The sequence below is a fragment of the Schistocerca piceifrons genome, chromosome X (assembly GCF_021461385.2).
Source record: "Schistocerca piceifrons isolate TAMUIC-IGC-003096 chromosome X, iqSchPice1.1, whole genome shotgun sequence".
Lineage (NCBI taxonomy): Eukaryota > Metazoa > Arthropoda > Insecta > Orthoptera > Acrididae > Schistocerca > Schistocerca piceifrons.
This window is the reverse complement of record NC_060149.1, coordinates 165,363,360-165,384,730: the sequence shown is the minus strand read 5'-3', so window position 1 is coordinate 165,384,730 and position 21,371 is coordinate 165,363,360. Positions and strand designations below refer to the sequence as shown.

Sequence of the window (21,371 nt, the reverse complement as noted above, 5' to 3'; positions counted from 1 at the left end):
TGAAGGTATCCCATACATTGATGGAATGTCCCTTCTTTTGGCCCTTTGTACTAAGTATAGCCTTCCAGATTCTTTGTCTTTAATGTTAGCAGGTGATTCACGGTTGGGTGAAGTGGTCCTCAGTTTCCTTTGTGAAAGTTAGTTTTTTTTTTTTTTTTTTTTTTCCTTCTTCAGTTATAAGGTTTAGCTTTCCTTCTGGACAGACTCAATGAGTTGTGGTTGGGACCTCTCTTGGTCTGGGACTCATGACCTCTCCCCCATGCAAAGACTGCTTTTTTATCTCTCCGCTTTTCTTGTTTTAAGATTTGTCATACCCTTTAACGCCTTCTACTGTGAATTTTTTTAGCTTCCTCACTTCATAGTTTGACCCCCCTGACAGAATCCACCCAATTTTAGTATACTTAGTACAAAGGGCCAAAAGAAGGGACATTCCATCAATGTATGGGATACCTCCAGTCTGGCTCCACGACCGCATTTCGGGGGTGGCTCAATATGCACGTAACTTTTGAACTGTGGAACTTATGACCTCACCATTTAGTCCCATAACCCCCCCCCCCCCTCAATCAATCAATCAATCAATCACTCAGTCAGTGAATCAGTCATCATTGCTCACATGTTTATCTAATTTGCATGTAAGCAAGGTAGGGTTTTGGAGCCAGAGGCTTCTGTAAGATCACAGAAGATACCTACAAATTTACTCCTCTGATCTCATCCTTCCCATATCTTTCCAGGAAAGTTACTTGCTGCATCCAGAGTGTTTTTTCCTTGTTGAAATCCAAATTGGTTAGTTATAATATTATCATTTTTATAATAAACTTTTGGGTCTGGTTTGTGGCTACTTCTTCCAAAATTTTCAACAGACTTGGAAATATAGAAATAGGATGATAGTTTCCCATGTCTTTCCTCATCCCTTTCGTGAACATACGTCTGACTTCAGCATACTTCAACATATCAGAAAAGCATCCCTATTCAAAAGGTTGATTATTTTAGTTAATAGAAGTGCTATTATGTGATACGTGGCTTTAATGACTTCAGTGGGTACCCCATCCCACCCAGCAGAGTTTTTATTTTTTTAATGGTAATGTAACCTGTTCCATATCCTCTACTGAGACTTAAAATCTGAGAAATACTCAGCTTCTTGGTATTGTCTAAATAGTCTTACTTTACTCTAAGACTCCGCTAAGACAGCATCTGACTTTGCCACAGTTGTGAAGAATTCATTTAAACACTCTGATATTTGAGATGAGTTTACAATAAGGCTGCCATATACTGTAATTCTAGATATTTCATTACTACTAACTCCAATGCCTAACTCTGATTTGACAATTGACCATGCCATGTTTGACTTATTTGTATGTTGCAAAATGGAGATATTGTTTGGCTGCCTTCACAACTTGTCTCATTGTAGCTTTATAATGTCTAACATCTTCAGTAAAATGCCAATTTTTATTGTATTTAAGTTCATTCTGGAATTGCCTCTTCCTGGTGCTAGAAATTTTTATACCCTGAGTTATCCAGTTAAGTTTACTAGTCATTTTGTTACTTGTGGTTCTAAGTGGGGAAAATTTTATTAAACTTTTCAAGAAAGCTACTTAAAAATTTGACAGTTCTTGCTACCTGAAATGTAGCTGTCAGAAGGCCATTCAACTTCTCTTAACTTACTACTAAATATAGAAGTTTTTTTCAGTTCCTTGTTGTATGGCTATTGTTGCAAGAAATTTCCGTGTTAATTTTTGGTGATTTGGTGAATAATGTGGAGTGGTCAGAGATTCCTAAATCTACAAAATTTATAAACACGTTTTTCCTTTTGTTTTTCTTTATTGAGACTTTCAAGCAAGCACTGAAATTTGACCATAAAAGCTTAAATTTTGTACTCTATTTGTATACGTGGATACATTTTCATGCTCACCTTATTTAGCACACTTTTGTTATTTCCATAATTATTTTTCCAAATATAGTTCATGGAAAACACATTTGGCACAAAAGTGATCTCCATCATGGGCTTTTCTCTCTTGCAGCTCCTCAATATTTGTGCTTCATTCTATTTCCTCAGTTTCTGATGAAAATGCAACAGTTCTTTCATTTAAATATCTTGGAGCTTTCTCATTAAACAGGAGTTACAGCTTGCATGTGATTTTTTAGTGGAGTATGGAGTACCGTAGCCTGCAATAGTATATACAGGACATTCTACAATTCCTATTACATGCTTGTGGGGGTTGTAGAGGGGACTAAGTAGATAAAGTTTCGATAAGGAACCCATTTCTGGAAATGTACCACTGTTTGGATATGAAGTAAGTTTGAGGATCAGATCACTTTCAGATGTCTGAAGACACAGTACATGAATAAACTGAGAAGAGGGTGCCATCTTCAGTCCCAGTTTCATTTATGGCATCACATACCACTGCCATCCAACTACAACAGTGGACGAGAAAAACTGAGATGTTTGCAACTAAGAGGGTTGACTATGGTGCTCTACGAATGCACCACACACTAGATATTGAAGAGGACATCTTTTGTTACATAGAAGAGAACATAATGACAAGTACTTAAAACATTGCATGTGCTGTGGGATCCTGTAGAGCATACAAATTGGAGTTCGCATTCTCCTTTGTGTGCATTCTAGGAAGTGGGAGACTTGAAAGTGATTATATCTTCAAATTTATTTTACATTTGAATGGTAAATTGTCAGATGTAGGCTCCTTATTGAACCTTTATCTACTAGATCCCCTCTAGAACATGTAGAAGCCTGTAAGTGGAAATGTGAAACACCCTTCATATCAACTTCATAATAGGACTTCGCTCATTTGTGTGTGTTTATTATTGATATTTTCAAACTTTTACAGGTGAGAAGCAGTGGGGAACAGAAGAGTCAGTTTTCAATGCAATTTTGGTTTCTCGTAGTGAAAATCATTTGAGGCAAGTGTTTGTGGAATATGAGAAACTGACGGGTCACACCCTGGAGGAAGCCATTAAGAGTGAATTTTCAGGAAGCATAAAGAAGGGCTTGATGGCAATAGGTATGTTTGTGGTATAGTATTTTTGTTCTGTTGTTAATATCTTACTTATGTTGAAAAAGTCATAATTTTTGCTCATCATAAGCTATATGGTTAAATAGTGTAGAACAAACACTGCCCAGAACAGTAAAGCAGGTTTGTCACATTCAGCTTTTAGTGAAGGAAGGAAAAGACTCTAAAGAAATTATGTTAGATGAAACAACTTACTCCAGCAGACAGCAAGAAGCTGAACTTCTATCATTACACGATGTATCCAGAAAGTTGCTGGAATTATCTTCATTGTGTACTAGTGTGCTAGCTCTTGGCAAGTAGAGTTCCTACTTCTAAGTGAACCAGAAAAAGAGATCCCCATGTTTCCTCTGAAGTTGAACTTCATGGAAATGAATACGTATCACAATTAATATTGTGTCAGTTTATGGAAATGGAAACATGGGCTATAACAACATTAAATTTCATATAGTAGACATGTAACAGCGTTTGAAACCATCTGACATACTGGAAAAATATCATTATGTTCATAGCATAGGTAATGGTACAAGAATGGTAGAAACTTTCTTGAAGCAAAACAGTTGCTGGAAGATAACCAAAGGAGTGGGTGGTGTTCTGAAAGTGACAAAATTGTGAAACTTGTATTAGACTTCCTTGTTAAAGATACAGCTGAGTCGTTACAAGGAAGGGTGATACGTATAGTACAGGGTGTTATGACACCTGTGCCGAGTCTGGGGCTTCACCTGCATGTATATCACCTGGCCAGGTCCTCAGACAGTAACACTGTGCGCATACCTCCCATACTGTGTGACTGAGTGTAGGGGTGTTTTCATTTGAGTTTTTGTCAAGTTTTCATTATTGTATTCACGTAGGATCGATGAATGTTTATTGGGTCGAAACATGTAAAAACAGTGATTTGACAATACAAGATTAGTGAAGAAATTTTGAGAGACTGGATCGATTTTAGACAAACAAAGATCTAGAGGACCCAGTGTTTTACTTGAAAATAAATTAGATGAGGTACATGAGATCTTGGAAAGAAATGTGAGAAAATTTTGTGCTATTTCTCTCTTCACATTGGTGTGTCAGTAGCATCTGCTGATAGAGCTGTGCACAAACTCAAACTGAAACCACACAAAATAATAGTAGTGCAATGACTAACTTGGATTCTGTTGCTTGGTGTCATTGTCGCACCTGGCTGTTAGTCCGTGCATGATGGAGAGGTTGATTCTGAAATGCTCTTTTTTTTCTGACAAAGCATGGCTGCATTTTTCAGGGTACCTAAATTAGCAGAGTAGTTGATGCTGGAATTCAGAAAATCCTTATTTGTTACTTCGACAGCCTGTGCATGATGTGAAAATGGGTGTATGGTGTGCAATTAATGCAAAATTAGTGCAAGACAAATTATTCTACTAATCTTTCTCTGTGAGATAACTCATAACCAAGAGACCTACCGTTATTTCATGCGGGGCAATGAGAGACCACACACTGTCAATGCTTTTGTGATGATAATACAAAGTGTTTTTGATGATGGGATAGTTGACTGGCCTCCTCATTCTCCAGATCTAAATCCACGTGATTTTTATCTTTGGGAAATATTAAATATAAGGTATATGTAAACAATCACCATACACTTGAAGAGTTAGAAGACAGGGTTCAGCTAGTCATCTCTCAAATTTCGGCAGCTGAAATTCATCAAGTGTTTGGTAATGTATTCAGAATGTGTCAGCCTACTCTTGCCATGGAGGGACATAATTTTGCGAACCTGCTAAAAATAAAGATAACTTAATTTATTCAGATTGCATCATTGTTTACACTCGGCGTAGGGGAGCTGCGGGCTTCCCTCAGTTATCACATGTGAAACATCCTGTAATACTGTTGTTGACATTATCAGGAAAAAGCATGGACACAATTCATTGCATCATCTTGCTGAAGAGTGACAGAGGGTACAAGTATATGCTTGTGTTGATTTAATGTAAAAGGCCAGTAAAAGAGAAATGGGTATTTCCATTGTCTGGACTTGAGCTGAGCTGTACCTGCATTGAACTCAAATTGCCATTAGTAAATCATTACCGAAGTTGAAAAATGTTATTTTGACATTTGTATTGAGACTAAGTTACTAGGATCAGTCCAAAATTAATTGTCTATTTTTTTACCTTCTTTTTTATAGGAATTTGTGTGGATTTTTACAAGATATGCTGATAATTTTTATTTTTTTATTTTTTAGTGTATTCTACATCACACATTAAAGTTTTCATTCTTCCTATTTATTGGAATACAACATATTTAAATGCCTTGTCTCTCAGAGAACAATGAATAAACTTGTCTTCAGTAACCTGAAGGGGGACAAAAATCAGGTGGTGGTATGTCCTGAGGGAGGACTGGGATTAAAATCTTTGTCCAGCCATCTATATTTAGGTTTCCTGGTGTTTGCCTGAACTGAAATGAGGTGAAAGCTGGGATAGTCCTTTTGAAAAGGGCAGGGCAAATTTCCTTCCACATGTGTACCTCAACTTGTGCTTCTCTTTTTGTTGATGGGATGTTAAACGGTATTTGGGAACCGTGTTTATTTAAAGGTGTGTTTCAATAAGAGACCTACTTCAAACTAACAGGAAGTGCAATTCAACAGTTGTTGACTGGCACCAACAGTGTTGTTGTGTTTTATAAAGTTGTCACTGCACTGTGTGGGTGCTTGCATTGGCACACATCAGCATATCATGGTTCTTCCTGTCCAGCTGTTGCAGGATCATGTCCACTGCCAGATAATACGTCCATGAATGCATATTGGCACTGTGCTTTCTACAGCAAAAAAAATTGTTGTGGGACAGTGTTTTAACTAAACATAATCCATTTTGTAAACCTTACTGTGGTACGATCTATTAACAATATTGCTATCTGAGGATTGTATGTAAATATTTAATTTAAAAAATGCCAAATTTGAATTCTGCGTGTTGCTAAAATATATTGAAGGATATTAAAACAGCTGGAATTACTGTCTGACAATATTTATGGACAGTCAAGGAACAAGAAGAATCTGAAAGAATTTTTTCTCTTAGCCTATTACTGCACCTGTGAACAAAACATTGTTATTATTGCAAGTGTTACATTTTATTCAGTGTAGCATCATATCTGCTAGAAAATCACCGGACCTTTCTTCTTGCCTTTCCACATCGAATTGGGGCACATCCACTAAAAATACAGTACCTGTTTGATGTACAGTCTGGTGAACATTTAACAGCACTATATAAATGGTCAGCAGAAGTCATGACCAGAATTAATACTGTGCAGCACTGTTGTGAATGAGCACAGCAACACACCAGTTTTTCAGTCTATTGGAAAATGGTGAAGAGGGAATATTTTTTTGAAATATTACACAGAAATGGTTTGGTCAATATTCTAGACCCATACTAATAAAACAAATAAATTTCCCATAAGGAGAATACAGTGTCATTATCGAAAGATACATTGCTTGGTAACTGACAAAAAATAGATTTGCCGATGGCCTGTACAACTGGATGGGCATAATCAAAACTTCATGTGAAAGGATTATAAGCTAGAGTCCAGATTTGGTTGCATCGTTCATGCATCTTGAAAATGATAAATACTGTGTCTGAGTTTCTGTCAATTTTGCTCGGCATAATATTCATTCTGCTCATAGTAGAAATTACCAATGTTGGTGGACGTTCCTGAGAACGTAAGCACAAGGTGTTCAGAGATGTATAGCCAGCCAAGATCTCTACTTTGAAAATATTTTTGGGCAGAACTGCTGTTACTGAAACAAATTAACATTACAATTTGATTATACCTGTCCTTTCAGCAAACAGATGGAAATGAGTTCAGAAAATATTAGAGAATGCAAGCTTTGTGCTTTTAATATGAGCTATTTACGATTGATTACTGGCACATAAACATACTGGACTTAATAATTCTGAAAGTTTGTCAGCTTAGTGATCAGCTGTGTATTATTATTATTATTGGGTTTAGAATGAAATGCTGTAAGGAACTGTGACTGAAGTAATTTTCCATTACCAGAGACAGAAATTGTTAATTAAACACTTATTTTCCATTTTCACTTATCAAGATGATTCAGAGTTGTAATCAAATTAGTTGCTTCACGTAACATAACCGTATTTCAAAAAAGTGAACATAATCTGTGTGGCAGGATCATGAATCAAAAGTAGCTTATTTCAGTACAGTTTTAATATTAGTTATTGATTATGACATAATGTTATGTTGTTAAAAACAATAAATTTTTCTCAGATAGCATAACCTTAGTGTTGGTTTAGAAAGATCTCAAATGTTGCCTTCATAAAAGATTGAAAGTGTAACACAAAAATAAATTTTTATGAGGGTCTCAAACTTTACACCTTGGTATTATGCAGAAGACTGGTTGCTACTCAACATGCTTGACTAAAAGGCTCCCTCATTATAGGGGCGGGAAACGCAGTGAATGCCGATGTATTAAATTTAAAATGTGCACTCTTGCAAAAGAAGCCTATACGGAGAGAGGAAAGTGCTTAATTTTGTGATAGATGACCTCTACAACTTGGAGTGGTTTTAATGTAGGATAATATGACACGTTAGATTTTATCCCCATATATGCTGGCCTTACACTGATCTTTCAATATGGTGAGCTATATATGTGTATGTATAAGCATATTATTTGCTTTATTGTAGCAAATAACAATCTTAAGTGATTAATGTATCTGCTCTTGAATCCTGCTGTGAGTCTCTAGGTACTGTATTTATGAACTACAGGTAATTGTCAAGAGGTTTTTTGTTATTGTTGCATTGCCTAGTGAATGAAGGGAAGTTGTCAAATTTGTGGGTCAGGACTTGGCATGGCAGTCCTAAGTGCACTGCTTGGTGGTTGATACAGTGGTACCAGGAAAGCTAGAGAATCTTCTAAGTATATAGAAACTGCATTTTTGCATGTTTCAGCTGCAGATAAGGCAGAGATGTTGTTAACATCATGGCAAAATCTGTTTTTAAAAATAGTGCCGTTAAAACACACTCTTGTGTTTTGCCAGGTGAATAAAATTCAAACCTGAATTTGGGATGCACAGCTACAAAGCCAATCTGTGGCTATGAGGGATACAAATATGGACTCTTTTGACTATCATTTGTTGTGAACAGTGTCAGTTTAACTGACAAAAACTTACAGTTGTCTGATTAATCAATATTTTCTTCAGCATTTTATGTGGTCTGATAAAGGGTATACAGGCTGAAAAGGGACAATTTCAAACTGAAATACAACCAAGTCATCTTGCACTGGCCATGTGTCAGAGGCGGTGTGGCATTTGATCTCTTTCTTTGAACTTGACACTGTGATGTTATTCATGAGTATATTCAGCAGCATCAAGCTGACAGTTTATCCTGTGAAACATTCCATCAGTGTAAAAACCATATCCTGAGGGTGTTTACAGTAGGACCAATCTTCAGACAACATTTCAGAAGTAGTGCAGGAATAAAAGTATTCCTATCCTTAAGTAGCATCCTTCTGCCCAAGAGCTCAATCCCACTGAAATTGTATGTGTGAATATGAAATGGATGATGCTGGAAAACGGATGGATTCCACGTCAAGAACTTCAGGTGACCTTAGGAATACCTTCCTAAAAGCCTGGCATGGGAAACTGAGATTATTGCCCACCTCATAAGCTCTCTGCCTCCCAGAATGCAGGTAATACGTGAAGTTATAGGCCTTTGCACAGAATATTAAGTAATGAAAAAATTACAGGCTGTGCCTTTTTCAGGCCCAAAAGTCTTAAAATATGTAATGTCTTCAGGCTGTTAATCTTGTTGTCGGCATGCAACCCCCCCCCCCCCCTCTCTCTCTCTCTCTCTCTCTCTCTCTCTCTCTCTCTCTCTCTCTCTCTCTCTCTCTCTCTCTCACACACACACACACACACACACACACACACACACACACACACACCATATTAAAACAGAATACTTACTTCCAGAGTGGGTTCAACCATTAGTCAATAACCTAAACCAGTTGGCTGCAATACAGCACACTGGATAGTGTATTACTCGTTGAAGTACGTAACATCAAATTACAGTTGTTGGTGTGCTTTGTAGCACTAGGCCATCCATGACTTAACCTCTTGTATGCCACCCCTGTGAATCGAAATTATTACTACAATCTGTGAGCCACAAATGTTTGAATATGTAATGAATTTTCTCTGTTGTGTAAGTGTGTGTGTGTGTGTGTGTGTGTGTGTGTGTGTGTGTGTGTGTGTAAATGACCGTAATGGGTGTGTTTATAGTGTAGTATCATGTCTATGTTGGGAGGTCATGAGAGGGTAGAGGGGGTAAAATCCATGCCTACACAAATACAAAAATTTCAGCACAGTTGTTGGTGTACAGTCAACAGTGATCATTGCTGTCAGTATGTGTGCTGAGATAGTTAGTCTAAAAATAAAATCATTGTCTAACAATTAAATGTTATCTTACCATTATAATAAAGTTGTAGTGGCAGAAATAGGTAAATGATATTACAATAAACGACACAGAACAAAGTGGTGCTATGCTAAAGGCCTTTTGACAAATACCTCAAATTCACTGAAGCTCTTGAGCAGCACTGGTAGACCATAACACATCAAGGTAGTAAAATTAGAAACAAATGCTAAGTATTTACCATATTCTTAACTTATTCAGTAGTGATTACTTTTGGCATAAAAGGAGACTAACCTCAAAATATTATGCTGTAGGAAATCGTCAATATAAATAGATAGAATTTGTTAATCAGTAGTTCCTCCATGTGCAGGTTCCATACCTCTGTGTAGAATTAATGTAAAACTGCTCCAGTTGCTGCTGGAGACCTCTATTATTAACTTTTATGTGGGTCAGTAACTTTGCTTAATTTGTTAGCAACAACCAGTTTTTGCACCTTGTATCAAATTAAATGACAAGTATTTTTGCACATCACAAGTGAAGCAGAGAGGACTCTTCATAAGACCCTTGTGGTGTTACTTCTGTAATCTACCCCGGGAAAAGGCGTACCATCACTACATAAGGTAGTTCCTGAACTGTTTTTCTAAAATTATTAGTCTAGCTGTATTGGGACAAAACAAGCTAGCAATGTTTGATATGGACATAATACCATCTAAAAACATAAATTGATGCTGGCTAATGGCAGCTGCCATTGTGGTAGACTCCACTTCTTAGAAGTGGAAAGGGGGATAACAAGCATTTAATTTGGCACCTTCATGTTTTCGCAATGCGATGACTGCTCTGTTAAATTTCGGGTGAGCAGCTGCATGCTCTACATCTACATTGTTACTCTGCAAGTGTGTGGCAGAGGGTTCATTAAACCATTTTCATATACTTTCCTACCATTCCACTCTCGAATGATGTGTGGTAAAAAGGAACACCTAAATCTTTCCGTTCGAGCTCTGATTTCTCTTAATTTATTATGATGATCATTTCTCCCTATGTAGGTGGGCGTCAACAAAATATTTTCGCATTCGGAGGAGAAAGTTGGTGATTGAAATTTCATAAATAGATCTCGTCGCAAAGGAAACCACATTTGTTTCAGTGACTGCCACCCCAACTCGCGTATCATATCAGTGACACTCTCACCCCTATTGCATGATAACACGAAACGAGCTGCCCTTCTTTGCACTTTTTTGGTGTCCTCCATCAATCCTACCTGGTAAGGATCCCACACTGTGCAGCAATATTCCAGCAGAGGACGGACAAGTGTAATGTAGGCTCTCTCTTTAGTGGGTTTGTCGCATCTTCTAAGGGTTCTGCCAACAAAGTGCAGTCTTTGTTTCGCCTTCCCCAGAATATTATCTATGTGGTCTTTCCAATTTAATTGTAATTCCTAGGTATTTAGTCAAATTGACAGCTCTTAGATTTGTGCGATTTATGGACCCAAAATTTATCGGATTTCTTTTAGTACCCATGTGGATGACATCGCACTTCCCTTTGTTTAGTGCTAATTGCCACTTCTCACACCATACAGAAATTCTCTAGAGATCATTTTGTAATTGGAATTGATTGTCTGATGATTTTACTAGAAAGTAAATTACAGTGTCATCTGAAAACAATGTAATGGGGCTGCTCAGATTATCACCTAGATCATTTATATTAATCAGGAACAGCAGAGGGCCTATGACACTACCTTGCGGAACACCAGATATCACTTCTGTTCTACTCCATGATTTGCCGTTCATCACTACGAACTGTGACTCCTCTGAGAGGAAATGACGGATCCAGTCACACAACTGAGATGATACTCCATATGCACGCAATATGATTAATAGTCGCTTGTGAGGGATGGTATCAAAGGCCTTCTGGAAATCTGCGAATATGGAATCGATCTGAGATCCTTTGTTGACAGCACTCGTTACTTCATGGGAATAAAGAGCTAGCTGTGTTGCACAAAAACAGTATTCTCTGAATCCATGTTGGTTATGTATCAGTAAGTCGCTTTCTTCAAGGTGATTCATAAGATTCGAATACAGTATATGCTCCAAAATCCTACTTCAAATTGAGGTCAGTGATATGGGTCTGTAATTCAATGGGTTACTCCTATTTCCTTTCTTGAATATTGGTGTGACGTGTGCCACTTTCCAGTCTTTAGGAACAGACCTTTTGTCAAGTGAGCGGTTGTATATGGTTGCTAAGAAAGGCGCTATTGTGTCTGCTTACTCTGAGAGGAAACTGATTGGTATACCATCTGGACCAGAAGACTTGCCTTTCTTAAGTGATTTGAGTTGTTTCGCAACACCTAAGACATCAACTTTTGTCACTCATGCTAACAGCTGTTCTGGTTTCGAATTCTGGAATATTTACTTCGTGAACGAGTTACAGAAAACTGTATTTAGTAACTCCGCTTTAGTGGCACCATCATTGGTAAAATTTTCATCGCTATCGCGCAGTGATAGTATTGACTGTTTTTTTTACCACTGGTGTACTTCACATATGACGAGAATCTCTTTGGGTTTTATACCATATTTTGAGACAATATTTCTTTGTGGAAACTATTAAAAGCATCTTGCATTGACGTCCGCACTAAATTTAGAGCTTCTGTGAAACTTGGCCAGTCTTGGGGATTTTGTGTTCTTCTGGATTTGGCATGTTTTTTTCGTCGCTTCTGCAACAGTGTTCTGACGTGTTTTGTGTACCATGGTGGATCAGTCCCATCTCTTATTAATTTATGCGGTATGAATCTATCTATTGCTGCCGATCCTGTATCTTTGAATTTGAGCCATATCTGGTCTACACTTACATAATTAGCTTGGAAACAATGGAGACTGTTTTAAATAGATATATTTTGCGTTTATTTTTAGTGGTTTTGGTTGACACTATTGTGAGCCTCACTACAATGACCTTGGGTTCACTAATCCCTGTATCCATCATGATGCTCTCTATTAGATGAGGATTATTTGTGGCTAAGAGGTCAAGTGTGTTTTCACAACCATTTACAATTCATGTGGGCTCATGATCTAATTGTTCAAAGTTTTTCACAGAGAAAGCATTTAGTACAATTTTGGAAGATGTTTTTTGTCTACCACCGGTTCTGAACATCTATTTTCGCCAACAAATTGGAGGTACATTGAAGTCTCCACCAATTACAACTGTATGAGTGGGGTACTTACTTGTGGTGAGATTCAAGTTTTCATTGAAGCATTCAGCTATTATATCATCCGAGTTAGGGGTTCGGTAGAAGGAGCCAATTATTATTTTGGTACAGCTCTACCCATAGTAATTTGCAGGAACTATCTATTTCAACTTCACTACATGATAAACTACTACCAACAGACACAAACACACCACCACCTACTTTATTTAATCTATCCTTTCTGAACCCCCGCCCCCCGCCGCCACCAACTTTTTAATATTTATACACTTTTCCTTCTTTATTTCACTCTGATCTCTACAGGAGGCATCTCCATCAGAATCAGAAAGCTCTTGCCAGTTACTTTCCTTTTTAATTATTTCATAATTACAGCATAGTTGTATGTTTTAACACAGATATGAATATGTATGTCATTACTTGATGATGTATATTTTATTACCATTGAAATATATTCACAGTGAAGTGCATCGTAGACAAGACTGCGTTCTTTGCTGAGCGCCTTTATAAAAGCATGGCTGGTTTGGGCACAAATGATAAAACTCTGATACGAATTGTGGTTGCACGCTCGGAGATAGACTTGGGTGACATCAAAAGAAAATTTGAAGCAATTTATGGAAAGACATTGGAAAGTTTCATTGCTGTGAGTATACCTTCTTCTTATTATTATTGTTTTGTTATTGTTGTTGATATTGTTATATATGAGAGAGGATATAATTAAAAAACATTACTAAAAATTAATGTTTCTTGTATGTGTTTAAAGTTTCTCAGTGTTGAGTCTATAATTTTTCATGTGTTTATATAGCACATTAAGCCATTCCTATATTCCACTGCTTTACTGGAACTGCTTCCTAGTAAATAATGTAACTGTGGCATCTGCCTAAAGTAGTTCTATTAGCACATGACAAACTTGCTTATGATTTCTGTGTGCAAATATTGTGAATGATAATAGAGCTTATTTTGATGTTAATTAAAACAAACACTATTTGTTGCACGATGGATGGATGATAAAATTTCTTTATAAAGGAAATTCATGTATAGCTGCATTAATTTAAAGTTACACAGCAAATGATTGCAGTAATAGAAAATTCAGATGGAGCATTGTAAAAAACTCAAAGAATGTGTTAATGCTACTTGAATATTGGTGAATGAGTGTGAACTTAGCTTCAAGGGGAGCAGGGAATGAAACAATAAGATTGTGTGTGTGGTTGTGAGAAGGTGGGTGGTGGTGGTAAGAAGTAACGTTACCACAAAGAGATATTAAAATATTGACGGGAACATTCAGTATCAGGCTGGTTCATCTTGTCGTCCGTAATATGCTTGGATCCTCCTAGACGTCCTGTCCACAAGATAATCATTTTTACTGCCCAAGCCAGTCCCACTCTTTGAGGGCAGCTCATCTGAGGTTCCCCCCCCATGAACCATGGACCCTGCCGTCAGTGGGGAGGCTTGCGTGCCTCAGCAATACAGATAGCCGTACCGTAGGTACAACCACAACGGAGGGGTATCTCTTCAGAGGCCAGACAGACGTGTGGTTCCTGAAGAGAGGCAGCAGGCTTTTCAGTAGTTGCAAGGGCAACAGTCTGAATGATTGACTGATCTGGCCTTGTAACAATAACCAAAACGGCCTTGCTGTGCTGGTATTGCGAACGGCTGAAAGCAAGGGGAAACTACGGCCGTAATTTTTCCCGAGGGCATGCAGCTTTACTGTATGATTAAATGATGATGGCATCCTCTTGGGTAAAATATTCTGGAGGTAAAGTAGTCCCCCATTCGGATCTCCGGGTGGGGACTACTCAAGAGGATGTCGTTATCAGGAGAAAGAAAACTGGCGTCCTACGAATTGGAGCGTGGAATGTCAGATCCCTTAATCAGGCAGGTAGGTTAGAAAATTTAAAAAGGGAAATGGATAGGTTAAAGTTAGATGTAGTGGGAATTAGTGAAGTTCAGTGGCAGGAGGAAAAAGACTTTTGGTCAGGTGAATTCTGGGTTATAAATACAAAATCAAATAGGGGTAATGCAGGAGTAGGTTTAATAATGAATAGAAAAATAGGAATGCGGGTAAGCTACTACAAACAGCATAGTGAACGCCTTATTGTGGCCAAGATAGACTTCATGTCTACACACCTACTACAGTAGTACAAGTTTATATGCCTACTAGCTGTGCTTGATGACGAAGAAATTGAAGAAATGTATGATGAAATAAAAGAAATTATTCAGATAGTGAAGGGAGACGAAAATATAATAGTCATGGGTGACTGGAATTCGACAGTAGGAAAAGGAAGAGAAGGAAACGTAGGTGAATATGGATTGGGGCTAAGAAATGAAAGAGGAAGCTGCCTGGTAGAATTTTGCACAGAGCATAACTTAATCATAGCTAACACTTGCTTCAAGAATCATGAAAGAAGGTTGTATACATGGAAGAACCCTGGAGATACTAAAAGGTATCAGATAGATTATATAATGGTAAGACAGAGATTTAGGAACCAGGTTTTAAATTGTAAGACATTTCCAGGGGCAGATGTGGACTCTGACCACAATCTATTGGTTATGACCTGTAGATTAAAACTGAAGAAACTGCAAAAAGGTGGGAATTTAAGGAGATGGGACCTGGATAAACTGAAAGAACCAGAGGCTGTACAGAGTTTCAGGGAGAGCATGAGGAAACAATTGACAGGAATGGGGGAAAGAAATACAGTAGAAGAAGAATGGGTAGCTTTGAGGGATGAAGTAGTGAAGGCAGCAGAGGATCAAGTAGGTAAAAAGATGAGGGCTAGTAGAAATCCTTGGGTAACAGAAGAAATATTGAGTTTAATTGATGAAAGGAGAAAATATAAAAATGAAGCAGGCAAAAAGGAATACAAATGTCTCAAAAATGTGATCGACAGGAAGTACAGAATGGCTAAGCAGGGATGGCTAGAGCACAAATGTAAGGATGTAGAGGCTTATCTCACTAGGGGTAAGATAGATACTGCCTACAGGAAAATTAGAGACCTTTGGAGATAAGAGAACCACTTGTATGAACATCAAGAACTCAGATGGAAACCCAGTTCTAAGCAAAGAAGGAAAAGCAGAAAGATGGAAGGAGTATATAGAGGGTCTATACAAGGGTGATGTACTTGAGGACAATATTATGGAAATGGAAGAGGATGTAGATGAAGATGAAATGGGAGATATGGTACTGCGTGAAGAGTTTGACAGAGCACTGAAAGACCTGAGTCGAAACAAGGCCCCCAGAGTAGACAACATTCCATTGGAACTACTGATGGCCTTGGGAGAGCCAGTCCTGACTAAACTCTACCATCTGGTGAGCAAGATGTATGAAGCAGGCAAAATACCCTCAGACTTCAAGAAGAATATAATAATTCCAATCCCAAAGAAAGCAGGTGTTGACAGATGTGAAAATTACCGAACTATCAGTTTAATAAGCCACGGCTGCAAAATACTAACACGAATTCTTTACAGACGAATGGGAAAACTAGTAGAAGCCGACCTCGGGGAAGATCAGAGTGGATTCCGTAGAAATACTGGAACACGTGAGGCAATACTGACCTTACGACTTACCTTAGAAGAAAGATTAAGGAAAGGCAAACCTACGTTTCTAGCATTTGTAGACTACGAGAAAGCTTTTGACAATGTTGACTGGAATACTCTCTTTCAAATTCTAAAGGTGGCAGGGGTAAAATACAGGGAGTGAAAGGCTATTTACAATTTGTACAGAAACCAGATGGCAGTTACAAGAGTCGAGGGACATGAAAGGGAAGCAGTGGTTGGGAAGGGAGTAAGACAGGGTTGTAGCCTCTCCCTGATGTTATACAATCTGTATATTGAGCAAGTGGTAAAGGAAACAAAAGAAAAATTTGGAGTAGCAATTAAAATCCGTGGAGAAGAGATTAAAACTTTGAAGTTTGCCGATGACATTGTAATTCTGTCAGAAACAGCGAAGGACCTGGAAGAGCAGTTGAACGGAATGGACAGTGTCTTGAAAGGAACATATAAGATGAACATCAACAAAAGCAAAACGAGGATAATGGAAGGTAGTTAAATGAAATCAGGTGCTGCTGAGGGAATTAGATTAGGAAATGGGAGACTTAAAGTAGTAAAGGAGTTTTGCTATTTGGGGAGCAAAATAACTGATGATGGTCAAAGTAGAAAGGATATAAAATGTAGACTGGCAATGGCAAGGAAAGCGTTTCTGAAGAAGAGAAATTTGTTAACATTGAGTATAGATTTAAGCGTCAGGAAGTAGTTTCTGAAAGTATTTGTATGGAGTGTAGCCATGTATGGAAGTGAAACATGGACGATAACTAGTTTAGACAAGAAGAAAATAGAAGCTTTCAAAATGTGGTGCTACAGAAGAATGCTGAAGTTTAGATGGGTAGATTACATAACTAATGAGGAGGTATTGAATAGAATTGGAGAGAAGAGGAATTTGTGGCACAACTTGACTAGAAGAAGGGATCAGTTGTTAGAGCATGTTCCGAGACATCAAGTACTTAGAGATGAAGAGGCTTGCACAGGCTGCAGTTCTCCACACTAGTCTATCCTATGCCAGCCTCTTCATATCTGCAGAACTACTGCAGCTTATGTTTATTTGAACCTGTTTATTTTATTCGAGCCTTGGTATCCCTCCATAATTTTTAGACTTCCATCCAAAACCTAATCATTCATTTCTCGATGCATCAGGGACACCTTATCAGCTGATCCCTTCTTTGATTTGAGTTGTGCTATAAATTTCTTTTTGTCCCAGTTGAATACAGTGCTTTTTCATAAAGTATTAGATCTACCCTTGTAATCTTTAGCGTTCTTCTACATCTACATGTACATAGATACTCTGCAAGCGACTGTACGGTGTGTAGCGGAGGGTACCCTGTACCACTACTTGTCATTTCCCCTCCTGTTCTACTCGCAAATAGAGCGAGGGAAAAACGACTGTTTATACGCCTCTGTATGAGCCCTAATTTCTCATATTTCATCTTCGTGATCCTTATGCACGATGTATGTTGGCAGCTGCATTATAATTCAGCAGTTGGCTTCAAAAGAAGGTTCTCTAAATTTTGTCAATAGTGTTTGTCGAAAAGAATGTCACCTTCCCTCCAGGGATTCCCATTTGAGTTCCCAAAGCATCTGTGCAACACACACAGATCTAGCAGCCCTCCTTTGAATTGGTTTGATGTCTTCCTTCAATCCAACATGGTACGGATCCCAAACACTCGAGCAGTACTCAAGAATAGGTCACACTGGTCTTCTATATGTAGCACCACATTTCAAAAGCTTTTATTCTCTTCTTGTCTGAACTGTTTTTGTTTACATTTTGCTTCTTTATGAGATTACAGACAAGTACCTTCAGAAAGAACTTGATAACCTTTAAGTAAATTTTTTATGTTTACAGATTTCTCTTTTCAGAAATTTTTTCTTGCTCTTGGTAGTCTGCAATGTATAGCCTGTGCCTTGAATGCCAACAATTATTTTTCTGCCCAGATAACAAAAGTCATCTATTTTATTGTCTTATTTTCGTATCTAATTTTCTCAGCATTTCTTAATTTAATTCCTCTGTATTCCTTTACCTTTGTGTTACATACATTGATATTCTTCTTGTAATCTCTTTTCAAGAAACTGTACATTCCATTCAACTGATCATCCAAGTCCTTTCCCATGTCTGACAGAATTAGTATATCGCTGCCAAATTTCAAAAATTTTATTTGCTCTTGATGAACTTTAATTTCCTTTAAAAATTTCTCCTTGGTTTTCTTTACTGCTTGCTCAATGTACAGATAGAATATTGAGAGCAGGCTGAACTTTTGACTTTCTTCTCAACTACTGTTTCCATTTCATGCATTCAACTCCTATGACTGCAGTCTTGTTCCTGGACAATTTGTAGATAATGGTCGCCATCCCCCCCCCCCCCCCCCCTCCCATCCATCCGTATTTTATCCTTGCTTTATCTGTCTGCAGATGCTACAAACATAGTGGAATAGCACTCTGCTTTTTGGAGACCACTTCTGATTCTCGAGCACAACAACTGCTTGCTGCCTCGCTTCTCCTCGGTTACCCTGTTCATGTTGAGGCCCATAGAACTTTGAATTCTTCCCTTGGTGTAATTTACACCAGGCTCCTTGACGGTCTAACCGAGGCTGAAATACAGTCTTACCTCTTTGATCAGGGTGTCATTGTTGTCCATCGTGTAATGAAGAAGGTAGATTCCTCCGTAGTGCCCACCTTTGATAGAATGGTGCTTCCATCCAAGCTCAAAGCAGGCTATGAAATTATCACCATCCAGCCATACATTCCAAACCCAGTGCGCTGCTACCATTGTCATTGTTTTAACCACACTAGAACATCATGTCTACTCCCAGCCACATGCCACCTGTGGAAGGGATGTGCACGAGGGCAATTGTCCACTTCCTTCTCCCCGATGTATCAACTGCAATGGTGGCCATGCCGCCTCCTCTCAGGAGTGTCCAGTGTATCTTGAGGAGCAGGCTGTTAAAGAGATCTGAGTAAAGGTAAAGGGGCCTTATCCAGTTGCTCGCAAGTTACTGGCTAGTCGCAAACCCTGCGTTCTCCTGTCTGGTATGTATAGTTCTGTTCTTGTTACCCCTTGCTCCATGAAGGACATGGCCACACAGACATGTGACCTCCAATTCAGCTCTGAGGTTGTGAAATCACCATCCCCCCCGCCCCCCCCGCCCCCCTCATCCAGCTGTGCAACAAGTTGTCAAACTCTCGCCCCACGGGCCGAAACCACCAGCTACACAACCAGTAGGCCAGAAAGGACAGAAGGAGTACTCCTGTGAAGACTTCCTATGTCCCTCCAGCCAAACACCCAAGCGTCCATCTAACCGGAAAGGCTCTAAGAAGTCCACCAAAGGCAAATGGCCTTCTCCTTCACCACCTCGAAGATTGTCCTTGATGGTGTCAGCACGTGATCCCTTCGCCCAACCAGCCTCTGTGACGCTGGTTGCACCAACAACCGTTTTTTGGCATTGGACTCCACAGACAGATTGTACAAGCGAGTTGATGCTTGTGTGGATCCCATGAAGCAGGATCCTCCTGCTTCTGTGCCCTTTAGTAATGCCTCTTCCCCAGCTGTCACTCGGCAGCTGCCGAGGTGACACCCCTACGTCTCTTCCTCATCATGACTCTCCTCCAGTGGAACGTTCACGGCCTTTGGTCCCACAAAGATGACTTGAGCTGCTTTTAGCTTCACAGCATCAACATGTACTCTGCCTTCAGGAAACAAAATTGGGCCCTCGTGACCGCTTCGAGCTTTCACATTACTTACCGATTCGTTTTGACCTTCCCTGTGAGGTCGGCATTCCATCTCGTGGGGGCATCATGCTGCTCATACAAGATGACCTTCGTAGTCAACCCATCTCCCTGACTACCCGTCTTCAAGCTGTTGCCATTCGCCTTTTCCTTCCCCACCTGTTTTCTCCCTCTGTACCATTTATGTACCTCAGTCATCTTCCTTCAACTTACTGGGCAGCTAACTCCCCTATTTTTGCTACTCAGTGACTTTAATGCGCATCATCCTCTTTGGGGTTCTCCCTGGACCTGTCAGAGGGTGCCCTCTTGGCTGACCACCTTAACCAGCTTAACCCCTTCTTTCTATTTTCCTTTCCGGCTCCTCACATACCTATTCCCATTTGGACCTACCCTTCTGCACTGCCCAGCTTGTCCATCGTCTTGAGTGGTACGTTCTTTCTAACACCTGTTCGAGTGACCATTTCCCGTGTGCTCTCCGTTTGCTGGCTCCTACCCCATCCACTTGTATACCCAAATGGCAGCTTAGTAAGGCTGACTGGCAGCTTTACTCCTCCCTGGTAACCTTCGAAGAACAAGATTTCCCCAGGTGTGATGACCAGGTGGACTATCTCACCGATGTTACCCTTACTGCTGCAGAACTTTCAATTCCTTGCACTTCATCTTTACATCATGCCCCAGTCCCTTGGTGCGATGCAGTTTGCTCACGGAGACGTGCTCTCCATGTTTTTAACCGCCACCCTACACTGGCAAACTGCAATCGTTATAAAGAAGATGTGTGCAAAGTGTTGTTGCATTCTTCGGGCTAGCAAAAGAGCTAGCTGGATTTCATTCACTAGTTCTTTTAACAGTTCCACACTTTCCTGTGTCATGTAACGGCTCTCTGGACCCAAGATACATTCCTCAATTTCCGGCCTGACAGTAGCTGATGTCATCACGGATCCTATTGCTATCGCCAACACCTTGGGCCGCCATTTTGCAGAAGTTTCGAGCTCTTCCCACTATCAACCTGCCTTTCTCCATCAGAAATGAGCAGAGGCAGCTCGGGTGGTACCTTTCTTTTCTCTGAATCATGAGCGGTACAATGCTGCCTTTACTATGAGGGAGCTAGATCATGCTCTCAGTTCATCCCAATCCTCTGCCCCAGGGCATGACGCCATCCGTGTTCAGATATTGCAGCACCTTTCTCTTGCGCGCAAGCACTTTCTGCTTAACACATACAACCGCATCTGGGCTGAGGGCACATTTCCTGGACGCTGGTGTGAGCCACAGTCATACCCATCCCTAAGCCTGGTATGGACAGAAACCTTCCTTCTAGCTAATGCCATATCTCTCTTACCAGCTGCGTTTGCAAGGTGATGGAATGTATGATTCATGCCCGGCTGGTGTGGTGGCTCGAATCTTGCCATTTACTAACGAATGCACAGTGTGGATATAGAGTGCGGCGTTCTGCAGTTGACCATTTTGTTACTTTGTCCACCCATGTCACGAATGGTTTTCTGCGGAAATCCCAG

The 21,371-nt window shown here is 39.5% G+C and overlaps 1 protein-coding gene across 4 annotated transcripts in view; it reads left to right on the top strand.

The window, feature by feature from the left end:
• The window catches only part of LOC124721451 (annexin B9-like), a 97,845-nt gene that overhangs the window by 58,509 nt on the left and 17,965 nt on the right, over positions 1 to 21,371 (top strand). For all 4 annotated transcript variants that reach the window (XM_047246434.1, XM_047246433.1, XM_047246432.1 and 1 more), the window contains 2 exons: positions 2,844 to 3,017; positions 13,053 to 13,234. In XM_047246434.1, the coding sequence (XP_047102390.1) occupies positions 2,844 to 3,017; positions 13,053 to 13,234 (356 nt within the window). The remainder of the gene's footprint in view (positions 1 to 2,843; positions 3,018 to 13,052; positions 13,235 to 21,371) is intronic.